Here is a 25,804-nt window from a genome sequence, read left to right as displayed (position 1 = left end):
AATTATTTTAGGTGATGAAAAAAATGTTTTGAACATTTATTATTCATATTTTCTCATGTATAGTAATAAAAAATTATAGAACTTTACTCTTATAATATCTGTCTTAAATGGCTCCATTTTATTCTGCATATTTACCTGAAAATTGTATTATTTTATTACAGATTAGATGCAATTGCTCGAGATGCTGAATTAGTTGATAAGTCAGAGACAGACCTCAGACGACTAGGAGAATTGGTACATAATGGTTGTATTAAAGCTTTAAAGGACAATTCTTCAGGAACAGAACGAACAGGTAATACTAAAATGAAAGTGATTTAAAGAGGTAAATGGAATTTTCAAAATATGCTTTTATTGAGTTAGTTAGGTATTATATCTTAAGTTACCTATTCATTAGTCTTAAAAGATGCTTTATACAACAAAGCAAGGCCATTTCTGGGTAATAGAAAATGGGCAGCAGAATTGTATTATTGAAGGCAGTGGAATCCATTTGCCTGGTATATTTTCTGGCTGGGAGGTAACATCAGGAGTTATTGTTAGTTGTACTATATTTTTAGTATAGATGAGATAGTATAAGTATACACATGTGATAATGGTTTTAGCATAGTTACTTCATTATACTTATTTTGTAATTCATCTATCTAAATAAAAATAGATAAGATTCAGTAATTAGATGTACTGAAAAAAATCATACTGGAACTCTTATTTAGAAAGGCTGACATATTAATAGATTGGTGTATCTTATGCATTTGCTAAAGTATATGAAATGCTTTTTGTGAATATTCATGTGCTATATTATAATCAGTAGTATGTACTGAAAAATCTCGAGTGAAATTTAGGGTTTGCCAGCAAGCCTCCCCTTAACACAAATAAGTAATACTTTAAAATATAGGTAGGGGCTTCCCTGGTGGCACAGTGGTTGAGAGTCCGCCTGCCGATGCAGGGGACACAGATTCATGCCCCAGTCTGGGAAGATCCCACATGCCTCGGAGTGGCTAGGCCCGTAAGCCATGGCCACTGAGCCTGCGCATCTGGAGCCTGTGCTCCACAACGGGAGAGGCCAGAACAGTGAGAGGCCAGTGTACTGCAAAAACAAATTTGAAAAATAAATAAATAAATAAAGTAAAATATAGGTAAATAAGTAATAGTACTTATTTATATAAGTAATAACATTTTGCTTTGTGTTTTGTAGTATATATTTTATACTTTTTAATATTCTTTTCCAAATAAATTAAGGTGGTAGACTTGGAAAAGTAAAGGGTCCAACATTCCGAATATCAGGAGTACAGGTGAATGCCAAGCTAGTCATCTCCCATGAAGAAGAATTAATACCGTTGCACAAATCCATTCCTTCAGATCCAGAAGAAAGAAAGCAGTGAGTTGTTTACTTTTACCATTGTAAAATATTTGTTGTTATTCAATAATTTGGATATGAATGTATGTTAAAAATGTTTTTTATGCCATTGGCCAATTTGAGTAAAATGTTTTTAAAAATAAAATAAAGCATAGTATTTTGAAGTTGTAATGACTCATATATGTTTTTCAAAATTAATTTTTAATAAGGCAATTATAACTTGACAGTGGCTGTTAACTTTAATGATAGGTATATCATCCCATGCCACACGAAGGCAGCTCATTTTGATATAGACTGGGGCAAAGAAGATGATTCCAATTTGTTAATTGGTATCTACGAATACGGATATGGAAGCTGGGAAATGATTAAAATGGATCCTGACCTCAGTCTGACACACAAGGTACTTAAATATTTCTTGATTCTGTTGACCACTGATGTTAAATTGAATTTTTTGCTTTTAAATTATGTTAGAAATAAACTCAACTGGGAGTCAGGAAACCATGGCTCTAGTTAGCTGTGTGACCTTGGCTTCTTTGGAATCTGGTTTTCATGAAGGGATTGAATTTAAATGATCTCTAGATTCTGCTTTACCTCTGAAATTACATTTTTGTTATTAAGGCATAGGTATATTTTTCTTCATAGTATCAGGTTAAAAGTAAACCTGTCGATTGAACTCGAGTTGGAAGAGGCGAGTCCGGTCTCAAAATGGAGGTAAAACCGCCGCCCGGCCGCCCCCAGCCCGACTCCGGCCGTCGCCGCCGCCGCCGCCGGGGGGAGGAGGGCCATGATCCAAAGGAACCAGAACAGTTGAGAAAACTGTTTATTGGTGGTCTGAGCTTTGAAACTACAGATGATAGCTTAAGAGAACATTTTGAGAAATGGGGCACACTTACAGATTGTGTGGTGATGAGAGACCCCCAAACAAAACGTTCCAGGGGCTTTGGTTTTGTTACTTACTCTTGTGTTGAAGAGGTGGATGCAGCAATGTGTGCTCGACCACACAAGGTTGATGGGCGTGTAGTGGAACCAAAGAGAGCTGTTTCTAGAGAGGATTCTGTAAAGCCTGGTGCCCATCTAACAGTGAAGAAAATTTTTGTTGGTGGTATTAAAGAAGATACAGAAGAATATAATTTGAGAGACTACTTTGAAAAGTATGGCAAGATTGAAACCATAGAAGTTATGGAAGACAGGCAGAGTGGAAAAAAGAGAGGATTTGCTTTTGTAACTTTTGATGATCATGATACCGTTGATAAAATTGTTGTTCAGAAATACCACACTATTAATGGGCATAATTGTGAAGTGAAAAAGGCCCTTTCTAAACAAGAAATGCAATCTGCTGGATCACAAAGAGGTCGTGGAGGTGGATCTGGCAACTTTATGGGTCGTGGAGGAAACTTTGGAGGTGGTGGAGGTAACTTTGGCCGTGGTGGAAACTTTGGTGGAAGAGGAGGCTATGGTGGTGGAGGTGGTGGCAGCAGAGGTAGTTACGGAGGAGGTGACGGTGGATATAATGGGTTTGGAGGCGACGGTGGTAACTATGGCGGTGGTCCTGGTTACAGTAGTAGAGGAGGCTATGGTGGTGGTGGACCAGGATATGGAAACCAAGGTGGTGGATATGGTGGCGGTGGTGGCGGATATGACGGTTACAATGAAGGAGGAAATTTTGGAGGTAACTATGGTGGTGGTGGGAGCTATAATGATTTTGGAAATTATAGTGGACAACAGCAATCAAATTACGGACCCATGAAGGGGGGCAGTTTTGGTGGAAGAAGCTCGGGAAGCCCCTATGGTGGTGGTTATGGATCTGGTGGTGGAAGTGGTGGATATGGTAGCAGAAGGTTCTAAAAACTCAGAAGAAAAGGGCTACAGTTCTTAGCAGGAGAGAGAGCGAGGAGTTGTCAGGAAAGCTGCAGGTTACTTTGAGACAGTCGTCCCAAATGCATTAGAGGAACTGTAAAAATCTGCCACAGAAGGAACGATGATCCATAGTCAGAAAAGTTACTGCAGCTTAAACAGGAAACCCTTCTTGTTCAGGACTGTCATAGCCACAGTTTGCAAAAAGTGCAGCTATTGATTAATGCAATGTAGTGTCAATTAGATGTACATTCCTGAGGTCTTTTATCTGTTGTAGCTTTGTCTTTTTCTTTTTCTTTTCATTACATCAGGTATATTGCCCTGTAAATTGTGGTAGTGGTACCAGGAATAAAAAATTAAGGAATTTTTAACTTTTCAATATTTGTGTAGTTCAGTTTTTCTACATTTTAGTACAGAAACTTTAACAAAATGCAGTTTTGAAGGTGTTTCCTTGTGAGTTAACAAGTAAAGAAGATCATTGTTAATTACTATTTTGTATGAATTTTGCTAAAGTTAACTGTAAAGAAACACCTGCTGACTTGCAGTTTAAGGGGATCTATTCTCCCCATTTCCAAACCATGAAATGAATGGGCTCTGACATGTGGAGAGAATAGATATTTGTATGTTTGCAATGTGTGTTTTAGATAATAGAATTGGGTATTTAAATTAGCATATTTGTGAATTTAATAGCATTAAGATTTACTTCAAATGAAAAATCTCAAAATTCCTATTTGGTTTTTGTGCATTTTCTTTCAAAATGTAATCATATGATTTTAGTGTATTAGCTTTGCTGAGAGTCCTAGCTGTGTTTAGAACATCTCCATTCTACATTCACCTTGGTCACATGTGAACTGCCATAGTTTTATTTGGGTGTAAAGAATGTCTCCTGCCCTCTGTTTAAATTCTGGAAAGGGATAGTGAATGTTTTCCGTTTCCTCCTACCTTAAGAAACATTCTTAAAGTCTTCAAAATATAGGACCACTAAGCCTGCTCTATCTGAGCGAATTAGTGGCTACCTTTTTTTTTTTTTCCTTTTTAAAGCACAAGAGGCCCATAAATCTTCAGTTATTTTCCTTGGTTTAATATATATTTTTTTGATACAAGCTCTCAGAGCAAGAGAATAAAAATCATGCATTGTTGAACCCTTGCTGGCATGCTTTTTTGTTTGTACCCTCTGCATTTTACTGGATGAAACCAAGGATAGTCTAGATATAATCATCCCAAGTGACTACTGCAGTAGAAGTGTAGCACAGTTGCTTAGTACAAACAAGCTTTTCACTTCAAGACCTGAATTCAAATTTGGATAGTTAAGAGTTTGTACTCACTAAAAATCCCAAAGAACACACTGTTATTTCCATGTGTATGCTTGAACCTAAATCATGTTGGTATGAGTTTACAATTTGTTTGGAAGACCCTGGTTGAGAAGAGTCTTAGATAACAAGGTCATATATATATATATATATATATATAAACCAATGTCTACTGTTTTGCGCCAGCTAGTGCTTAAAATTTCATTCGAGCCCTAAGTATGTGCCCTGCTGTTATTATTTCTTCGGTAGTTGAACGTTAAATTTGAGATTCTTATTTTTGTTTTAAGAAGTACTAAGCAAAACAAGCAATAAAAGGGGGGATGGGGTGTGCTAGTGTTTGAATATGCTCTCGTTGCTCTAATTCTGTGCCTCTGTGCATTAATATTTGGATGCATGCAATGCCAGCATGGAAATCGGTCTTCACAGACACTGCAGTTTTCCAGAAAACACTCACAAACCAATAAATGTAACAGACAACATTCCATTTGTTAATGGACATATGTGAATAAGCAGTGTAGAAAATAGGCTAATTATTAGAAAATGGTTAAGTCTTTAACAACTTCAAGTGTTGGTTATATAAATGGACACTGTCAATGTTCATAACTTAAACCTGGGTACCTGGTCAAAATAATGCTTGGGAAACATTTTATTAAAATTAACCTAAATTGTCAAAAAAAAAAAAAAAAAAGTAAACCTGTCTGTCATTATATTATTCAAGAGCAAAAAAGGATTTTTTTATGTGTGTGTGTTTATATATTTTTTTTAAATAACAAACAGTGTTTAGGAGTTTTGGTGATTTGATGCCACCACACTAGTTATAATCATTTCTTTGCCTAGAATGGAAAACATTGGAAGCATTGCCCTATGCTTTTCATTTATCTTTTTATATTTTACTTCTTCATGGACAAGTGGGAACCTTCAAATATTTGTCATTTGCTACTGTGAAACAAAATTAGTTTATGTTTTCATTGTAAGAGTTTCCTCACAGTACATGCTTTGGGTCATCGTCTACATGAACGATACTTTTTTTTTTAATTTTTAATTTTTGGCTGTGTTGGGTCTTCATTGCTGCACGCAGGCTTTCTCTAGTTGCTGCGAGCGGGGGCTACTCTTCATTGTGGTGCGCGGGCTTCTCATTGTGGTGGCTTCTCGTGTTGTGGAGCACGGGCTCTAGGCACATGGGCTTCAGTAGTTGTGTCACGCAGGCTCAGTAGTTGCGGTGCATGGGCTTAGTTGCTCCTCAGCATGTGGGATCTTACTGGACCAGGGATCAAAACCTATGTCCCCTGCACTGGCAGGCGGGTTTTTTTTTTTTTTTTTTTGCGGTATGCGGGCCTCCCACTGCCGTGGCCTCCCCCGCCGCGGAGCACAGGCTCCGGACGCGCAGGCTCCGGACGCGCAGGCTCAGCGGCCACGGCTCACGGGCCCAGCCGCTCCGCGGCACATGGGATCCTCCCAGACCGGGGCACGAACCCGTATCCCCTGCATCGGCAGGCGGACTCCCAACCACTTGCGCCACCAGGGAGGCCCAAGCAGGCGGGTTTTTAACCACTGCGCCACCCTGGACGTCCTGACAGATGATACTTTATATTCTAGGAATTTTTGTATGCTTTATAGTTAAAATATACTGTTGAGAAGGAAGGAAATCTAAGAATACTATGATGTTTAATAATACTGAATGCCAATACACCATTACATATTTGAAAGAAATTTCTAACTTCATACTGTATAGTCTCATTTTGAATAGAGGGATATTTTTCTCGTGTACTTAGAATTCATTCCCAGAGAAACTGAATCTTTGTGGCATAGCTATAAAAAATGTATTTTGCATTCTAAGCTGTTTATTCCTACAGATTTTAAGAGTTGTAACTTGTTAGTGAATTATACATATTTTTTAAATGAGTAAGCCTTTTTTAAACGATGATTATTATTTCTCATGTTATTTATTAAAGACAAGATGAAAAAATTAATTGCTTTTCAGATTCTTCCAGATGATCCTGATAAAAAACCACAAGCAAAACAGTTACAGACTCGTGCGGACTACCTCATCAAATTACTTAGTAAAGATCTTGCAAGAAAAGAAGCTCAGAGGCTTTCTGGTGCAGTAAGTTAACATATGCTTAAGAGCAGTTTACTTTTAAATAAGATAAATCTAGTTTTCTGATCACCCTAGACACCCATGGTTAGCATGGGCTCATTATGTTTATCTGTAATTTAGCTTTATTTGAATATGGTAATATTTTGCCTTAAATGATCTCAGCATTCATGTTAAAACTCTAGTGAGTCCTATCTTTGGGATCTGTTTTTTCCTAGTATTTAGAAAGAGTGGGAGCAACTTTTGGAGTGGAGTGGAGTGCTTTTTTGAGAGGACAGGCTTCCATTATTGTTTCATTTGGAGACATTGGGCAGCTTAAGGAATAGCATTAAAGATCACCAAGCTTATTTATGAGGGTGTTTCACAAAAGAAGGAAAAAGACACTAAAAGAGAGGTGATTGGAAACTAAAGCAACCCTTGAAAGTTTACCTGTGACCACAGTGTCAATAACTACCTATGTACTATTAAAAAGAATTTCTGGGCTTCCCTGGTGGTGCAGTGGTTGAGAGTCCGCCTGCCGATGCAGGTGACATGGGTTCGTGCCCTGGTCTGGGAAGATCCCACATGCCGCAGAGCAGCTAGGCCCGTGAGCCATGGCTGCTGAGCCTGTGCGTCCGGAGCCTGTGGTCCGCAACGGGAGAGGCCACAACAGTGAGAGGCCCACGTACCGCAAAAATAAATAAATAAATAAATAAATAAATAAATAAATAAATAAATAAATAAATAAGAATAATAATTTCTAAGGCTATCTCTGGTGACATTGGATTTAGTTGAAGATAATAATAATTTAGGAAGGTGAACAACCCTCCTATTTCTCTCTACTCTTTTTTTTTTAAGAAATAATTACAGTTGGTTAGCATTTATTCACATTAATTTGTACTTGATTCATTATGTTATATCACTTTTGTTGATAATAACTTTCTAAGATTGGTGTAGCTTAGTGCCAGCAGATTAAGGATTGGGTTGGAGTGTGTGTTCTTTAGCTTTATAGATGCGGTATTTAAGATTTTTTTTAATGGAATCTGTGGGGTTGGTTAGAATAAAAATAATTATTTTTAGGGAGGTTCAAAAAGGAGGAAAGTAAGAGCTAAGAAGAATAAAGCAATGAAGTCTATAAAAATGAAAGAGGAAATAAAGAGCGATTCTTCTCCCCTGCCCTCAGAAAAGTCTGATGAAGATGATGATAAGGTAAGAATGTGTTTTAGAAAAGCAACCTGTTACATAGAAAGGGAACATGGCATATTTTTAGTATGCTTTACATTTGAAGTTTGAAGTAAGGCTTGAAACTTTAAAGATGCTGAAGTTCTTTTTTTTAGTTTGTTATGTAGTCTCATTTACAGAACAGAATTCTACCCATCCAATAGATATTATATTTCACTAGAGGGATAGAGCAAAGGTCCTTCCTTTTCAAACATTTGCCATTTGAAGACATTCTGTCTCCTTTAATTTTGTTATGAATTTTGAATGGGATTGGCTTACCTTAATTTTTATAGGAAGGTAAATATTGCATGTATCATTACTAATGGGATTCTGAGTTACTTCTCTCAGAATCCACATACATGCAATCCGTAGTCATGCAAAGAAAAGAAATTAGTCTTTGTTGAGATTTGGTTAGTAATACATTGGCCATACTTGCACTTTTCAGGATGAGATCACTTCTGTGAAACATCCAAATAAAAAAGTTAAAACAGAAAGAGACAGTGAAGAAAAACCTGAGCCAGATGTTTGTATAAAGAAGGAACCAGAAGAAAAGAGGGAAGCGAAAGAAAAGGAAAATAAAAGAGAACTTAAAAGGGAGATAAAAGAAAAAGAGGATAAGAAAGATATAAAGGAAAAAGATTTTAAAGAGAAAAGAGAAAACAAAGTAAAAGAAGCTATACAGAAAGAAAAAGACATAAAGGAGGAAAAGGTATGCAAATCATAATATAAAATTTAGAAAGTGACACAACAGCATATTTACAGTTTAGGAGAATAAATTGCCTGTCGGCCCAATTAGTCTCAATAACTGAGTTCTTTAAAAATGCATATGGGTATCTAGTAGAGGAGAAGAACAGGTTTGAATCCTTTTTTAGATGCCTTACCTAATAAGTAATGTTACAGAATAGCTTTATTTTTGGTTTTCCCAAATAAAATGGGGGAAAGGTAAAATAGATAAGAATGTTAAATGTGAGTAAACTTTATAGAATAAAATGAGACCATAATTCTTCTGGAAGTGTTAATCATTTTTGCCTTTGTTGTTGTTGTGTTTTTGTTTTATTTTCTCTTTTTCATCAGTTGAGTGAATCCAAGTCTGATAGCAGGGAAAGATCTAAGAAATCTTCAGTGTTGGATGCTCCAGTTCATATCACTGCAAGTGGTGAACCAGTTCCCATATCTGAAGAATCTGAAGAGCTAGATCAGAAGACATTCAGCATAGTAAGTAGTAAAGTTTCTGGTTATTAGGAATAATTCATATAACATTTTATTTAATTTATATTGATCTTTTAAAACTTGAACTTTAGAAATGTGTTTGAATTTGATAGCATTGCAGTTCAAGTTGACAAAAGCAATAGATTTAAATTTTGAAAGGTATCATAAATTTAGAATCAACCTAGAAAAACTTCTTCATAAATTAAAGATTTTAAGAAGAGGTATTTAGGGAATAAACTTTTTTTCCTCCAACTTTAGAATTTTAAACTTTTCAATTCCTGAGCCTGTTATCCATATAACAGTGCTTTTTATCTACAGTGAAGGACCCTTCTTTTCTAATCTTTTACAGACCACTGTTTTTAGAAAATAAAAATGAAAATAGGAATAAAAGAATATAAAATATAAGCCCCGGTGTTGTATTACTAGATTCAGTAGGTATAAATTTGCACTGTCAAACTGATAAAGGTTTCTAAAATTTCTGTACCTATCCTGCTTTGGACTAACACAGGTTCATAGACCACACTTTGAGTAACACTCGTCTAAAATATTACTGGTTTTACATGCTACCATGCTTTTATTTTCATCAAAGTCAGGGAGAATCTATCTTGGCCTTTCTCCAAAGGGTTTATTTCCTGTATATATTCAGGAACCCAAATAATCATGAGTGTAATCTTAAGTCAGTTTTATCACTGATACTAATCAAATGCTATACTTGAAAGATGGAAATTTTCACCTTCTAAAATTATATTTGTGTTTGACCTACTACGTCCTTTTAGATCCCCAGCTCAACTTCATGTCCCATTTTCTCCTATTGTGTACTCTGACTAGATGATATTAAGACTGAGAACGCATTTATTCATTTCCTACTGATTCCATTACATGCCCTAATATAGTTCCAGATATGCTCTTTAAATAACATAGTTCCTACCACAATTTTCTTGTCCTCCTCACTTTTGACTGTTTACATCCCTCTAATCTCTGAGAATACTGGGGACATTCCCAAGTAAGCTGTTGCAGCTCCTGTCTTCCATCTTACTTACTTGAATGAACATATATCTTATCTCTTGACTTTCTTTTTTTTTTTTTTTTTTTTCCGGTACGCGGGCCTCTCACTGTTGTGGCCTCTCCCGTTGGGGCACTGGACGCGCAGGCTCAGCGGCCATGGCTCACGGGCCCAGCCGCTCCACGGCATGTGGGATCTTCCCGGACAGGGGCATGAACCCGTGTCCCCTGCATCAGCAGGCGGACTCTCAACCACTGCCCCACCAGGGAAGCCCTTGACTTTCATTTTTATCTTTTCTCCAGGTTCACATGTTGTGATTCCTTAGCAACTTTTAAGGCTAACCTTTCTATTTATGGCCTAGATCTTAATCGAGCCTCTCTATCCATTTCCTATTGGTTTTGTTGTTTTTTTTTTACCCCCTCTGTATTGGGTGGGAATGGGTGATGGTGTGTTTTTGCTTTTCTGAGGTGAAAACACTGAAATCTTCTGAACTGCTTCCCCTACACTACCTGCTCCATTACTGAGGTAGGTGAAATTGCACCTCTTTCCTCTTTGCCACATTTCCTCCTTAGCCATCTGACTTGTTCATATAACCAGTGAAATGGAAAGTTTCCTTTTGTGCCCAGTGCATGAATTTCTTCTTCATTAACCTTCATAAATGATTTAAAATCTCTTGTATTATGGAAAGGAATAATGGAATAGTTTTAAACATGGACTCCAGAGCCAGATTTTCTGAGCTTGTATGATTAAGATTTTCTTGGGGGCTTCCCTGGTGGCGCAGTCGTTGAGAGTCCGCCTGCCGATGCAGGGGACGTGGGTTTGTGCCCCGATCCGGGAGGATCCCACATGCCGCAGAGCGGCTGGGCCCGTGGGCCATGGCTGCTGAGCCTGCGCGTCTGGAGCCTGTGCTCTGCAGCCGGAGAGGCCACGGCAGTGAGAGGCCTGCGTACCGCAAAAAAAAAAAAAAGATTTTTCTTGGTATATACATTTTATTGTATTCGGGAATATCTCTGATTATTAAGAAATTCACTGGTCTTTTCTCAGTCTTCATTTTCCTTGACATCTTTGCCTCATTTAGCATCTCTTGATTTTCTTGTGTCTTATTGATCTGTCTTCCTAGATAGCAGTATAATTTAGCAGTCAAGAAAGTGAGGTCAAAACTGGGTTTCACAGATGTCATTTCATTCTAAGCTTCAGTTTCTTTTTCTATAAAATAGAGTGAATGGTATTGTGAAGGTCTATTGTCAAAATCAAATTTAAAGCAACGAACACACAGCCTCTGGTACCTAATAAGTGCTTTATAAATATTAGTTATCATTGCTCCAGTTCCCATCTTCAGGCCTTGACCTTAGCATAGATTTTAGTCATCAATTCCTCTTTTTCCTCCACTCACATTCAGTCAATGAGTAAATCATATTGGCTCTAACACACTGGTTCAAGCCACAGCCATCTCTTTCCTAGATTATTTCAATAGCTTCATAGCTGTTCTCACTGCTTTCACCCTTCCCATCTCACCCTATACCCTTTTCATACCCCGGTTTGTACTCCACACAGCAACCCAGACTGACAATAACTGTTATAGGGATAATAAAGTCACCCCGTGTTACTTTTCTGTTTAAAACCCTTGAATGGCTTTCCCTCTCATTCAGGATAAAAGATTCATAACAGTAGTCTAAAAGATACAGCATCTGGTTTACTCCCATCATCTCCTGCTGTTTGCCTGACTCACTTGGTTCTAGCAACACTGGAATTCATCCTGTTCCCTTGAACATGTCAGACAAGTTATAGGACATTTTTACTTGCTCTTCCCTCTGCTTGAAATGGCTTACTCCTTCATTTTCTTTAGATACCTGCTCAAGCATCACCCTTCTCTGAAATCTTAACTAAGGTAGAAAGCTCCCTGTTCTTTCTTGCTTTCTTTATTTTTTTATCATAGTTGTCACCATCTTAAACACTATGTCTTGTTTACTTATTGGCTCTATTCTCCTACTAGACTACAGGTTCTATAGAAGCAGGGTCTCCGTTTTATTTACCACTCTGTTTTCTGGGTCTAGAACAACGCCTAGAATATAGTATGTATTCAGCCTACATATGTTGAATAAATAATTTTCTAGCAGAATATAAACTAGAAAATTGAACAAGAAACAGAAAATGTAGAGAACAAACATGAGTAACACTAAAACTTAGAAAGGAAATTAAAAATTTCCCTTTTTTAAAAAAGACATTAGGCTTGGCTGAGTTCTAATTTTAACTAAAGAATAAATGATTCCAGTGTTATTTAAATTATTCCTGACAAAAGATGGAAAGTTTCCCAACTGATTTGGAGAAATAGGTCAATAAAACAATAAAGTACTCATAAACAAATTCTCATGTATAATATAGACACTTAATTGATAATAAGAAAGGCCCTTCACAGCAGTGATGTAAGGGTTTCTTTTTCCAAATAAATGGTGGCATTGGGTCAACTAAATATATTGATCCATCCTTACATTCCCCAAACTAACCCAACTTGCTACTCATGGATATAATTACTATAAAGTTGTTTTTGCATTTGTATACAATAAAATTTATCTGCAGTTTGTTTTTTTAGTAATATTTTAATTCTGGTTTTGGTATAAGATTAACAGTTTTTATTACACAAATTGGACTTTACTGAATGGTACAGTTTGGGTGTGTTGTCCTTTTACTAGCATGCTAGTGCTCTGTAGGCCAAGGAAGAGGTTGGTTTCCATCAACCACCCCCACGTCCCTGACTGCCCAAATATGATAGAAGCAAAATTCATCATTAGCTACTTTGGCCCCAAGAATAGACAGTTTATACTTGTAGCTATATTGATGTTAATAGCTTTGCCAATATATTATATAAAGATCCTTTTTACATTTTATTCTATATTATAGTCAATACATAATATTGTTATACTCTGAAATATTTTGTTATCTTTTAACATTCTTTAAGTCTGTTTAGAATGGTGTTCTAGAGTGTAAAAAGTAACCATTTTTATAAAAAGTAAGTAAAATCCAAGGCTTTTACTTAGGCAAAGACTGATTTTAAGTGATAATGGAAAGCCTTGCTTTCTGAATAAAGTCTGAAGGAAAAATGCTTGATGTTTAAGAGCTGTGAGGTGAGAGTTAATGCTCATTTTAGCATTAGACAATGCTATATTTACTCAGGTAAGTAAGTATCATTGAAAGAAGTAGATCTCTGTTGAATTCATGGTTTTAATACATGTATTTGTGTTCTTATTTTCCTGTTTTAAAGTGTAAAGAAAGAATGAGGCCTGTCAAAGCAGCTTTGAAGCAACTTGATAGGCCCGAGAAAGGCCTTTCAGAAAGAGAACAACTGGAACATACTAGACAGTGCTTAATAAAAATTGGAGACCATATCACGGAATGTCTGAAAGAGTATACAAATCCTGAACAAATCAAGCAGTGGAGAAAGTAAGTGATGTATTTTTCTTTTGTAATTTTGTAACCATCTATTTGTCTCTTGTATTTCAATTTTTTTTCTACTTCTGAAGTTTTTTAAACAAAAAGTTTAAAAAGGTAACCTGAGGATGATTGCTTTCACTTTTTCCTTTAACTTTAAAGCGTTTTATAAATAAGTGATTACTTAATTGTGCATCATGATAAACCACAGGTGGCATCTCTGCCTTTAAATAGTGAAAGGCATTTCATTAAAATTCAAGTTGCATTTTATTTTTAAAAATCTCCGCAATTTACCAAATTATTCTCAGTAATATCTTCAGAGGTTGGTGTACCAATTTGTTACATAAATTTAGCAATTCATCTTCTAAGTATGATTGTAAAGCCTTGTAAAACTCAATGTCCTCAAGCAATGTAAAATGTAGACTTCTGTTTTCCTCTTCATCTTAGAAGTGGCAGCAATTTGATTGATTTTAAAATTACAGTTGATTTTAAAATTATAAATTATAAATCTGAACTGCTATAATATGATACTAATCACTTAATGATTACCAAATCCAGGACACTCTTAAGCTAGACAGGATAGGAAAGAAATAAAATGAGCATAAACCAGTCATTGACATCTGTTTATTAGCCTCCTTCTGATTTCTTTGCTACATGTAGTGCAGCTACATATCAAAACAAAAAACTTCAATGACACATTTCTGGAGGAGGCATGATGATTACACAAAAGTTAAAAAAAAAATTCTATCCTTGTCCCTTTTCTTCTTAAACTCAACCAGGACCCCCATTTTAGAAAGAGGAGATAGAAGTTGATTGTGATCACTAGGCTTTTGAAAACAAGTGAAACTGAGCTCATGTCTAAAGAAACTGAAGCCATTCATAGACATGAAGAAGAGCCTAAAGTCATGTGCCTATAATGACATGGAATGATCACTGGAGTTGGCATCACAAGACATGCATGCTTAGTTCCATCCTGGCTAATTTTTGGCTTTGTGACCTTAAACAGTTACCAGTATCTATGAGCCCCCCAGTATTATCATCTGTAAAATGATAAGGCACTGCATATTTTTCAGTTATTGAAGGATAATGATAAGATATATTATGCAGAATGAGAGGCAATAATTCTCAAGGACTATTCATAGTGTCTAGTTGAATCTTTTATTTATGGTTGGAATATATATACACTGGAGCTTAATGCTTTCCTTAAATACCATAAAATAGAATTACTCCATCCTTCTCAAGCTCTTATCAACTCATACAGGGACCCCTAAAGTACAGAACCACAGGACATGAATACAGTAGAGTCTAATTATATATACTAGGATTAAATGAGAATATAGCGGAATTCCTCTATCTTTTTATATTCAAGATCCAAAATTAAATAAATGTTCTCTGTCAGTGGCTCCCGGACATATTCTTAATTGTTGCTTGTCTGTGATAAAATTAGGGAAAAAAAGGAAATGCAATGAGTTATTTTTAAAGCTAAATTTAGTTAACTTAAAGGATTATATTAAAGTTATTTTCTGCTTTTTAGTGTAAAGGAGCTTATTTTCTCTCTGACAAAACTTAATTGTGTACTGCATACCAGTTTTTAAACCTTAATATAATTAGAGTTTAGCTTTTTGAGGTTGTGAAGAAGGCAGAATATCTATTTTACCTGCTTTCTAGATTAGAAATAAGCAGCATCTCGTTGAAATTACATGTCGACTAATACAACTGGGTGTTATTTCAGGTTTAGGTTGTTATTAGGAAATGGGGGAGGGGGGTAAAAAAACCTTTAAAAGAAGAGAGACCAAATAGCCAGGAGACATTTTTCTTTGTGTTCACCCTTACCTCCCAAGGTTTTATTCCTCTTTTTACCCAGCTGGGCAAATTAGCTTTTGTTTTTCTCCCAATCTACCTTGATTTCATATTCCTTGGTACTTATTCCTGCTGCCACTGTCTCTGGTTATACCAGATTCCTTTAAACGGGAAAGGAGAACAGAAAGACCCCAACTGAAAAATATTTCAAAAACAAATTAGTTTTTGCTCTGGTTTGAGTGCTGTCTTTAGAGAAAGATTGGAGAAAAATGTAGAAGCAAGGGAGAGTCCCTTGTGTTAAGGTTGAACTTCTGACCACCCTGCCCTACTCCACTCCAACCCACAGAACACAGCTACAGTTACTGATTCTACAAAAGGAAAGATCAAGCAAGACCTTACCTGTAATTTTAAAGATAGGGACTTCACCCATAATTATACAGCAGTTGACGTTAAGCAAATTTTTACGGTAACCATAATTATCTGCTTTATTTCTTGCTTATAGATGTTTATATATAAATATTTTGGCCAAATAGTTGGTGAGGAAATGCAACACTAGTTTTTATTTAAAAATCACTTACAATCAAGTGATAACCATAATAATGTGTATTTGTGTTTTGTTTGTATATCAGAGTACTTTCATATGCTTCATTCTAATTGATCCTTTTAAAAATGCTGTATTTAGGAAATCTTAATAGTTAATACTTCCATTTTTACAGAAGAAAAAAATGGACTCAGGTGAACAGCTTTGTAGGTCTGGGATTGGGGTATGGCCAAGGAGGCACATAGGGCATGAACTTTAACAACAAGGCGCTCACTCTTACGCTAGTTCCAGGTCTGGAGTTTTGCCCAAGATTACACAATTAAGCAGGTGATATAATTAGGACCAGAATCTAATTTCAACTAGATTTTTTCTAGGGAAAAAGTATTCTTAAAAAGAAATTTAATTACTAACAAAAACACAGTTTATTAATTCCTACCTCTTTACTCTTTTGAGTTAACTATAGAATGTAGATAGTCTAGAGATAGTCTATAAATTCATTTAAAGGCGATGAATTTTCTCAGCTGCTGTGGATTTCACTTCACTCAGGTATCATTTAATTAATTTTCTCTAAGTTTGCTTATAAATTTTATTTCAAGGTTAATGTCATACCTATAGTGAAAGTTTTAATATCTTCTGGTGACCACTGCCTTAACACAGTATTCTTAACAATTTAAAGACATGCTGATTCTTTTTAGCTTTTTGTTGTAGTAACAAAATGAAAACCAGATTACACTCATTTATCTTTAATAAATAACTCAAGTATTTTATAAATTAATAGAACCCCATGAACATTAGTCATAATTTTTTTTTTTTTTTTTTCTGTACGCGGGCCTCTCACCGTTGTGGCCTCTCCCGCTGCGGAGCACAGCCTCCGGATGCGCAGGCTCAGCGGCCATGGCTCACAAGCCCAGCCGCTCCGCGGCATGTGGGATCTTCCCAGACTGGGGCACGAACCTGTGTCCCCTGCATCGGCAGGCGGACTCTCAACCACTGTGCCACCAGGGAAGCCCTAGTCATAATTTTAATTTCATTTATTTTTAAACAGGACCAAACTTGCATTTTACTTTATTGTTATTAAAATAGTTGACTTACCCTATTAATTTCAGGTATATAACTATTTCAGGTATATAACATAGTGATTTGTAAATATACAGAGTTGTTGTATTTATTGACTATACTCCCTGTGCTGTATGTTACATCACTGTGACTTATTTATTTTCTTACTGGTAGTTTGTACCTCTTAATCCCCTTTACCTGTTTTGCCCAGGCACCTATGCACCTTCCCTCTGGCAAGCACTAGTTTGTTCTCTGTATCCGTGAGTCTGTTTCTGTTTGTTACGTGTTCATTTGTTTTTTTAGATTCCACGTATAAGTGAAATATATAGTATTTGTCTTTGTCTGGTGTATTTCATTTAGCATAATACCCTCTGGGTCCATCCATGTTGTTGCAAATGGCAAGATTTTATTCTTTTTTATGGCAGTGTAATATTTGTGCGTGTGTGTGTGTGTGAGAGAGAGAGAGAGAGAGATCCATTTCTTTATCCATTCATCTATGTTTGGACACTTAGGTTGCTTCCATGTCTTGGCTATTGTAAAAATAATGCTACAGTGAACATGGGGGGTGCATATATCTTTCCGAATTAGTGTTTTTATTTCCTTCAGAAAAGTACGGAGGAGTGGAATTGCTGGATCATACGGTAGCTCTATTTTTAATTTTTGAGGAACCTCCATGCTGATTTCCATAGTGGCTGCACCAATTTACATTACCACCAACAGTGCATGAGGGCTCCATGTCCTCCACATCCTGGTCAACACTTGTTTTTCCTTTTTTATGATAGCCATTCTGACAGGTGTGAAGTGATATATCTCATTTTGGTTCTGATTTGCATTTCCCTGATGTTGAGCATCTTTTCATGTGCCTGTCAGCCATCTGTATGTCTTCTTTAGAAAAATACCTACTCGGGTCCTCTGCCCATTTTTAATCAGCATTTTGATACTTTAATTTTAAATAAGCTGTTCTAATTTAATGTCAAACAATGGATAATAATAGGATTTGGCTAATTAAGTTAGATGTAAATTACAGAGATTTTTACTATATTTAGTATTGAAGTTGTTGAATGATTTCATTTTCCCAACTGCCATCTGATAAACTTTTATCAAATTTGTTGAAAGAATTATCTTTCTTGACTCAGTATTAGCTATTTCTTCATTCTTTCGTTTCACTGATAATTGATTACCGAGAGTAATATAATCTAAAGAGCGTTTCAAAAGAAAAAACTAAATAATATTGACTCCAGTTAATGATATGCATGCTGAAGTATTTAGGGGGGAGATATACTAATACCTATAATTTTTCTTTGAAATGTATCAAACAAAAACTAGAGGGATTTACAGAGGGATGGACATAATGGAATCATATGTGATAAAGCAAGCACAGTAAAATGCTAATAAGAGAATCTAGGTATTAGGTATATGGGTGGGTGATCATTGTAAAGTTCTTTTATCTTTGATGTATGAAGGTTTTCATGATATTGAAAATTAAGAAACAAAATAGTCTATGCATATGTATTATGAAAATGTCCCGTTAGTTTAAAATAGCCTGCTAATATTAGTCTTTATAACTTGATATTCCTGTTAATATGCCATAATATTTTAATAGCCCAATTTTACAGGCTATATGAAGTATCACTATAGAAGCAAATTTTGAGAGTATTACACACACATATGCACATTAAATATAAGGGTTTGGGTGACTGCTCTTTAAACTGCAGTACAATTTTATAGTCTAGTTTTTGTAAAATTATAGATCAAAATATTGATAAGGAATAGGTATCATATACACAGTTAAGCAAAGAGCTGTCACAAACTAAATTAATTATAAATGGTAATTTATAATTAATAAAAAGGAAAGAAAACACTTGAGAAAGCCACAACTATCTTAACAACACTGGTAAGAATTCTTTTAGAAAATCACCAGATATCCATCTCTGTATGCACATATGCTGGGATAATTTTGCAGTTATTGTATGACTCACAGATTTCTGATTTCCAAAATTTATTAACACTTAGGAGTTTACTAGCAAGCAGCTCTTCACACATATCAGTGTCCAAAATCAAAAGGCTGGGAATTACTCATCTTAGTGGAAAGAGAATTAGGAGCCAGAGCCCTGCCTTCTAGCCTTACCTAGCTATATGAGGTTAGGCAAGTCACTTAGCCTCATTACCCCATTTGTTCATTTATTTTAAAAATTGTCTGCTACGTTGACTGTGCCTACCTAAAGGCTGGTTATTTGTGGAATTAAGTAATAGAAAAGAGCTTTGAAAATACGAAAACTGTATAAAGTACCTAGCCAGACACAGGTTAGGTACTTTATACAGTTATCTCATTCAAGCCTTTGTAACAATGTATGTTTTGTAGTCATAGGCAATTGATGCTTGGTATTTGAGAGAAATATGTCTCAGCTGTTTAGGAATCCCCAAATTGGGACTTCCCTGGTGGTCCAGTGGTAAAGAATCTGCCTTACAATGCAGGGGACGCAGGTTCGATCCCTGGTCAGGGAACAAAGATCCCATATGCTGTGGGGCAACTAAGCCCACGCACCACAACTACTGAGCTCGCACACCTCAACTAGACAGCCTGCGTGCCGCAAACTACAGAGCCCACGTGCTCCGGAACCCGCACACCACAACTACAGAGCCCATGCACCCTGGAGCCTGTACACCACAACTAGAGAAGAGGAAACCCACACGCCGCAACGAAAGATCCCACGTGCCACAACTAAGACCTGACGCAACCATAAATAAATAAATAAATCTTTTTAAAAAATCCCCCAATTAAGTGCTCCTGTATAACTTTATTTCTCCCATAAAAAAGAATGAGAATAGTTATTTTCTAGCTAAGAATTTTTGCTTCCTTAGGCCTTCTTTCTTCCATTAATATCCTGAGAGATGGCTTTCTTTTGGGAAGTCATTCACACACACAGAGTTTTATTATTTTTTAAAAATCACTTAAAATCTATTGCTTGACTCAGCAAAGGTGTTGATATTGGGTAGTCCACTAAACCTCCATCATTGGCTAATTAGTAATTTCTTTCCTCTGGTTATATAAGCAAGATTCAAAATCTTTAACATACCTACTGTAAAGCTAGTGGTTCAAGAAAAAATTGTAAATATATGAAGCTGTTACTTTTTCAGTGATGATGGCAAATAGACTTCAACTCAAGTGTCACTGATTATTAGTGGCTCTGAGGAAGCTGCGTTGAGAAGGATTCAGAGACTGCATCTGAATTTATCATGAAGGAGTACCATGATCAATTACTGATCCCAGCCTTGGGATGGGAAGAGAGACCTAAAGATACAATACTGTCCTTGGTTTGTAGTGTCTGATCATGTTACTCTCATGATGATTACATCACAATTGTGAAATGACAGTTGCTTTTTAATGCATTATTCAGGACCTTTCATTCACAGGCTTAATCCATATTATCTGATGGTATCTTTACTCAAACTATTAACACAGTTTATTCCTTTTGTATCTAATCTGAACCACAATGTGAGTCCCTTCCTGATTTGTAAGTAAGTTTACTTCCCTTTGATTTCAAATTAGGATTGATTACTACTTTTCAAATCCAAAGATTGTAAAATGAAGGAATTTGAAAGAGAAGTAAAAGTTAACAATGTCCAGTTTTATTTGGAATCTTATCCATATATGAAGTTTAAAAAAAAAATGCTAGAAATAATCTCCTGAGACCTTGTTCCATAGAGGGCTAAGATGTGTGTATTTCTGTGTAGAGGGAAGGGATTTCATTAAAAAGCTAAATATTTTCCACCAGACTAACTTGCCTTTTCTTCTTCTAGAAACCTGTGGATTTTTGTATCTAAGTTTACTGAGTTTGATGCAAGAAAATTACATAAATTATATAAGCATGCTATTAAAAAACGGCAGGAATCTCAGGTAAATTAATGCATCGTTTTTTCTTTATGTTATTGAAATATTTTTCCTTACAGAAGAATTCAGTTAATAAATGTAGAAGGAATGAAGGAAATAGAAAATCTCACAATAAAAATTGTTGCAGGTAAGATCCTCCAAGGGAAGCTAAAATTAGTGGGCAAGAAAACAAGATATTGGCATAGTCTAAAAGTGTCTCCTCCAAGATGTTTATTGATTACAAAGAGAAAAATAATAGCTCTGTAGAGGAGAAACCTGCCTCACGCCACCTTAAACAAGCAATCAAAGTTAATGTTACCAGTAATAAGACATTGACATCATGAACCCCCTGCACTGTGTACTGAAAAAGGTACATCACTTCTGTGGAATTCCTGGCAAAAAAGCATCACTTCAGTCCAATCATGAAAAAATATCAGACAAACCCCAATTGAGAAATACTCTATAAAATAGCTGCCTAGTATTCTTCAAAAGTGTCAAGGTCATGGAAGACAAGAAAAACCTAAAGAGCTGTCCCAGTTTGGAGGAAACTAAGAAGACATGAAAACTGAGTGTAATGGAGTACCAGATTGGATTCTGGAGGAGAAGGATCTCAGTGGAAAAATGTGAAATCTGAATAAAGTCTGTAGTTCAGTTAATAGTACTGTACCAGTATTAATTATTTACTTTTGATCATTATACCATGCTTATATAAGATATTAACAGTAGGAGAAGCTGGTAAAAAGCATATGGGGACCCTCAGTACTATTTTTGCAGCTTTTCTGTAAGTCTAAAATTATTTCAAAGTCAAACTTTTTTAAAAGTCATGGGACAAATAGTTTATGCTTTTAAAAAGTATCTGCAAATATTACATTTATACATTCTAATATCTTAAGTGAGAACTTCTTTTAGCATAAGGATTTTCTGTATCCTGTTTTTTATAAGGGTGTTTGAAGCCACTTAAAAGATTCTTACATATGTGCGTTTATTTTAGCAAAATAATGACCAGAACAGCAACTTGAATACTCAAGTGATTAGAAATCCAGGTAAGTAAGTCTTGCTAATTGTTTTGGAAAGTAAATTTTAAAATTGGGGAGGTTTTTTGGCAGGGGGTGTTTTAGATGATATATACCCATGTTATTATATCGAATCTAGTATCTTAATAATCCTTTTTAGCTTATTATTAACTTTCCCATAAATCAACCTATTACCAGTTTCTAGAAATTATAGAATAATTGTTTAACATATTTCTAAAAAAACATTATTTGGAATAATAATGTATTCTTTCTGTGTAAGAGTCACAAAAGTATAGTCTGAGAAGGAAAAGGGCCTTATACTTTCGGTTGTGATTTTTCACATTTCAGATTAAAGTAACCTATTTGTAAGCCTTAGTATGGCTTTTATAAAGCCATTTCTAAATGCTGTAACTGCCTGTATTTGAGAACTGGTTTTGTTAGTTGGAGTTGAAACAGGAGTTCTTATAATCTAGCAGTGAAGTTACTTTTGTTTACCATGTATTTTTTAAAGTCATTAACAAAAGTTGGACACTTCTATCTAACAGATGTGGAAAGATTAAAAGAGAATACAAATCATGATGATAGCAGCAGGGACAGTTATTCATCTGATAGACACTTATCTCAATATCATGATCATCATAAAGACCGACATCAGGGAGATTCTTATAAAAAGAGTGACTCTAGGAAAAGACCCTATTCTTCTTTTAGTAATGGTAAAGATCATCGTGACTGGGATCACTACAAGCAAGACAGCAGGTAAACTTGACAGTTTTAAAATTTTGCTTATTGATGTCTTCTTTATTTTATTTGTTGTATTTGACTTTATCGGCCAATTCAGTATTCAGGTAATCAAAATAAGTCTTATGTAAGGTAAAGGTTTTGTTTGTAAATAAGAAAAACTGAAATATAGTTCTTTTGGTCAAGAGCTGAATTTCTCTATAAAAATGGATTTTTAATTATAAATTTAAGATCAAAGTATACAATAAGAGAAAAAGTTTAGTATAGGGAGTTCTGTAAGTCATGGGATTCATTATTGCTGGTTTTGGAGAATATTGGCTCAAATACTCTTCAAAATATAGTAAGTAAGGGAAAATAAAAGATTGATGGACTGTGGCTGAAGTGAGGTGGTGGTGAATTCTACATTCTATTCCATTAAAAAAAAACTCCTAATATTTATGTGAATAACTGATTTATGTGAAAACAATTTATTGAGGTTAAACTTAAAGCAATCTGAGATAGTCCTGAAATCAGGAAGTTTTCTCCATATATTATTATTTTTTTGAAGCCTTTAAGTAGTAAAGAACTGGAATATAATAACAATATATTTTACTCCTTTGTTGGTAAGGGAATATTTTCATTATAGTGATCATTACTGTAAGCCAAACAAAAATACTGAGAAGAGTAAAAGTAAAGATCAGAAATAAGGAAATTAGTAGGGTTTTTTGTATTTTAGTTGTGCTCACTGCAGTAATTTCTTCTGAGAAACACAGCCACATTATAAACTTGTCAATTGTATAATGGCTCTTAAAATTGGAAAAAGGCACACAATGAAAAGGGAAAGCCATATTTGTAGTGGTAAATGTTTGTAATTTCACAGACTTACATAACAATTTATATTGTTTATAATGACCTTTTGTGAACCAAAACCCATTAAATTAAATATATTTGGTGTATTTTATTTGAAAAGGCACACATTTTAGAGATTACTCTTCATTAAACTGCCATAATTTTTTTTAGCCAACTGCCACATTTATGTATGGAGTAAATTTCACAATGACTTATATATCAAGTCTTACTATATAAGTAATCAAATTAAGGAAGCTTTTAATAGGCATCACCAACCAATAAAAATTCTCTTTTACAAATTTATTTCATAGACTGTTTTAGAGGTTTTTATTTTTTTTCCTGCTTACAGGTTCATAAAAGGCTCTGATTTCAGGGGTATTTTAGATTCATGTAGTTATCTTAATTCCAACTTTCAGATAGTTAAGATGTATTAAGACAAATGATGCATAGAATAAAAAGTAGCAACCAATCTAAAATGAGCATGAGAAATTAGATGCTACCTGAAGTGCTTTGTATGGTTTCACTTCAGTTTAATGAATGGAATAGTTTTTCCAAAGGCATGCAGAGATATTTCCAGTGATTTTTAAGCTCACTTATAAAGTTTTGTGATTAAACACTGAATTTGTATACAATTCTTTAAAGTAATTTTGTTTGATTTTTAATAAGATTTTATTTGGAAACATTTAATTAGCATTATTAATTTAACTAAAATTCCTAATTTCTCTTTTGTTAGATACTATAATGATAGAGAGAAACACAGAAAACTGGATGATCACAGGAGTAGAGACCACAGGTCAAATTTGGAAGGAAGTTTAAAAGACAGAACTCATTCTGATCATCGTTCTCATTCAGATCATCGGTTGCATTCAGACCATCGGTCAAGTTCTGAATATACACACCATAAATCTTCCAGGGATTATAGGTATCACTCAGATTGGCAATTGGACCATAGAGCTTCCAGTAGTGGCTCTAGATCACCACTAGATCAGAGGTCTCCTTATGGCTCCAGATCTCCATTTGAACACTCAATTGAACACAGAAGTACACCTGAGCATACCTGGAGTAGTCGGAAAACATAACAAAAACTGATAGTGTCTTTCTGGACTTTTCTTTTAGCCATATATCATAAACCAACACAGTAATTGCCTTACATGACTTGAAAGATATAAACAGATCTATCAGTAGCAGTATTGTTACTTCTTTCCAGGATGCAAGGTCTATTATCCCAACAGAAGAGAAAATATTTTTATATTTAAGGATTATGCTGCACTGTACTACAAATATTGTAGTACTTTTTCTTTTCTTTTTTAAAGAAATGGAAAATGTTTACTATTACAGGGACCTCAACACTGCCCTTCCATATAGGCTGGATAAAACTGTTTTTAAGTCAGTGGTTTTAGACTGACATCCATTTAAATTATGTTTGTATATGAACCTTACTCTGACCTGTGATCATGTTTCAGGAAGGAATGAAAGAGAGTTCTTTTCTTAATAAAGAAAACACACTCAAGGACTTTATTCACTTTCCAAAGCTACTTGTTTACATGTACACTGCGACCACCTTGCCGCTTTTCATCACAAGCTTGAATATTTAAATTCTGTACTTATATCTGTAAAATAGCCAGGAATTTCCTGTTTGTGATCTATTATTATGCCTTTTTACACACACAAACAATGGCTGTAAATTACTGTAAATGGATTAAATGAGCTTTCCTTACTTCCTTCCCCTTCTCAGGCTTTTTTTGACTGTTCCTTTCCCTACCAACTCAGGCCTTCTTATCATTTAAAAATATATATATCAATCAGTGTAATAACACTTTTTAATGATTTGTCTTGATGGAATCATTGTTTAGAATGTAAAAAAATGGGGAAAGGGGCCACTTAATTCCATTAGTCCTTTTTATATTGACTATTTTATTAGATACATGTTACTTCTTTCCTTTCCCTTTTTTAGTCAATATTGTGTAACAAAATGGTGAGATGATAATGTAAAATCTAAACTGCATGCTCTGGAAACATTTTTTTCAGATGCATTTGGTTTAAAAGGGTAGGTGTATGAACACTTTCAGAATCCAAATGGCCAAAAGTTATTGTAAATCCATTTGTTTTCCTTTTCATGTGGGCAATAATGTCAAATGTGCTATGCAGCCAGGTAACATTTTAGATAAACTTGATTGACTTTTAATAAAAACTGTTACAATGCACACTGATTGTATATAAAAACCTTATATATGACAAATTAAATTTAAGAAAAAGGATATGTGGGCTCCTGTAATTTTCTGCTGCATTCTTATTCCCTCAAGCACTTAACTTTTTTTTAAGTAGTAACATTTAGCTTATAGAAAAGGATATTTTGATAAGCAGTTGAATATTGTTAATGTGTAGCACTATAATTAAATCTATTTTGAAGAATATATGAATCTATGAAGTAAAATTTAGATCATAGAAATCTCTGTTGGACTCCTGATTTTCTGCAGATATTATTTTAGAATGCCTTGTATTTATTTAC

At 35.1% G+C, this 25,804-nt stretch overlaps 2 protein-coding genes across 5 annotated transcripts in view; both read left to right on the top strand.

The window, feature by feature from the left end:
• Positions 1-25,553, top strand: part of CHD1 (chromodomain helicase DNA binding protein 1) — an 80,269-nt gene extending 54,716 nt beyond the window's left edge. Inside the window, exons 26-37 of one of the 3 annotated variants that reach the window (XM_060093195.1) lie at positions 162-292; positions 1,234-1,372; positions 1,601-1,751; positions 6,497-6,619; positions 7,670-7,798; positions 8,256-8,519; positions 8,885-9,025; positions 13,282-13,460; positions 20,647-20,743; positions 21,708-21,759; positions 22,275-22,485; positions 24,029-25,553. In XM_060093195.1, coding sequence (XP_059949178.1) covers positions 162-292; positions 1,234-1,372; positions 1,601-1,751; positions 6,497-6,619; positions 7,670-7,798; positions 8,256-8,519; positions 8,885-9,025; positions 13,282-13,460; positions 20,647-20,743; positions 21,708-21,759; positions 22,275-22,485; positions 24,029-24,374 — 1,963 coding nt within the window. In that variant the 3' untranslated portion in view covers positions 24,375-25,553. The remainder of the gene's footprint in view (positions 1-161; positions 293-1,233; positions 1,373-1,600; positions 1,752-6,496; positions 6,620-7,669; positions 7,799-8,255; positions 8,520-8,884; positions 9,026-13,281; positions 13,461-20,646; positions 20,744-21,707; positions 21,760-22,274; positions 22,486-24,028) is intronic. The other 2 variants (XM_060093196.1, XM_060093197.1) reach the window with 2 other exon arrangements.
• Positions 2,024-3,584, top strand: LOC132486260 (heterogeneous nuclear ribonucleoprotein A3-like). Of its 2 annotated transcripts, XM_060093199.1 has the most exons (2): positions 2,024-2,062; positions 2,132-3,584. In XM_060093199.1, the coding sequence occupies exons 1-2, from the start codon at positions 2,057-2,059 to the stop codon at positions 3,194-3,196; spliced, it is 1,071 nt and encodes a 356-aa protein (XP_059949182.1). In that variant the 5' UTR covers positions 2,024-2,056; the 3' UTR covers positions 3,197-3,584. The 2 variants fall into 2 exon arrangements, with proteins under 2 accessions (XP_059949182.1, XP_059949181.1); XM_060093198.1 differs by having other exon boundaries at positions 2,057-3,584.
• Positions 25,554-25,804: the final 251 nt, after the last annotated feature.

The sequence above is a fragment of the Mesoplodon densirostris genome, chromosome 3 (genome assembly GCF_025265405.1).
Source record: "Mesoplodon densirostris isolate mMesDen1 chromosome 3, mMesDen1 primary haplotype, whole genome shotgun sequence".
NCBI lineage: Eukaryota > Metazoa > Chordata > Mammalia > Artiodactyla > Ziphiidae > Mesoplodon > Mesoplodon densirostris.
Note: the sequence above shows the minus strand (reverse complement) of the source record. Positions and strands in the feature narration are given on the sequence as shown.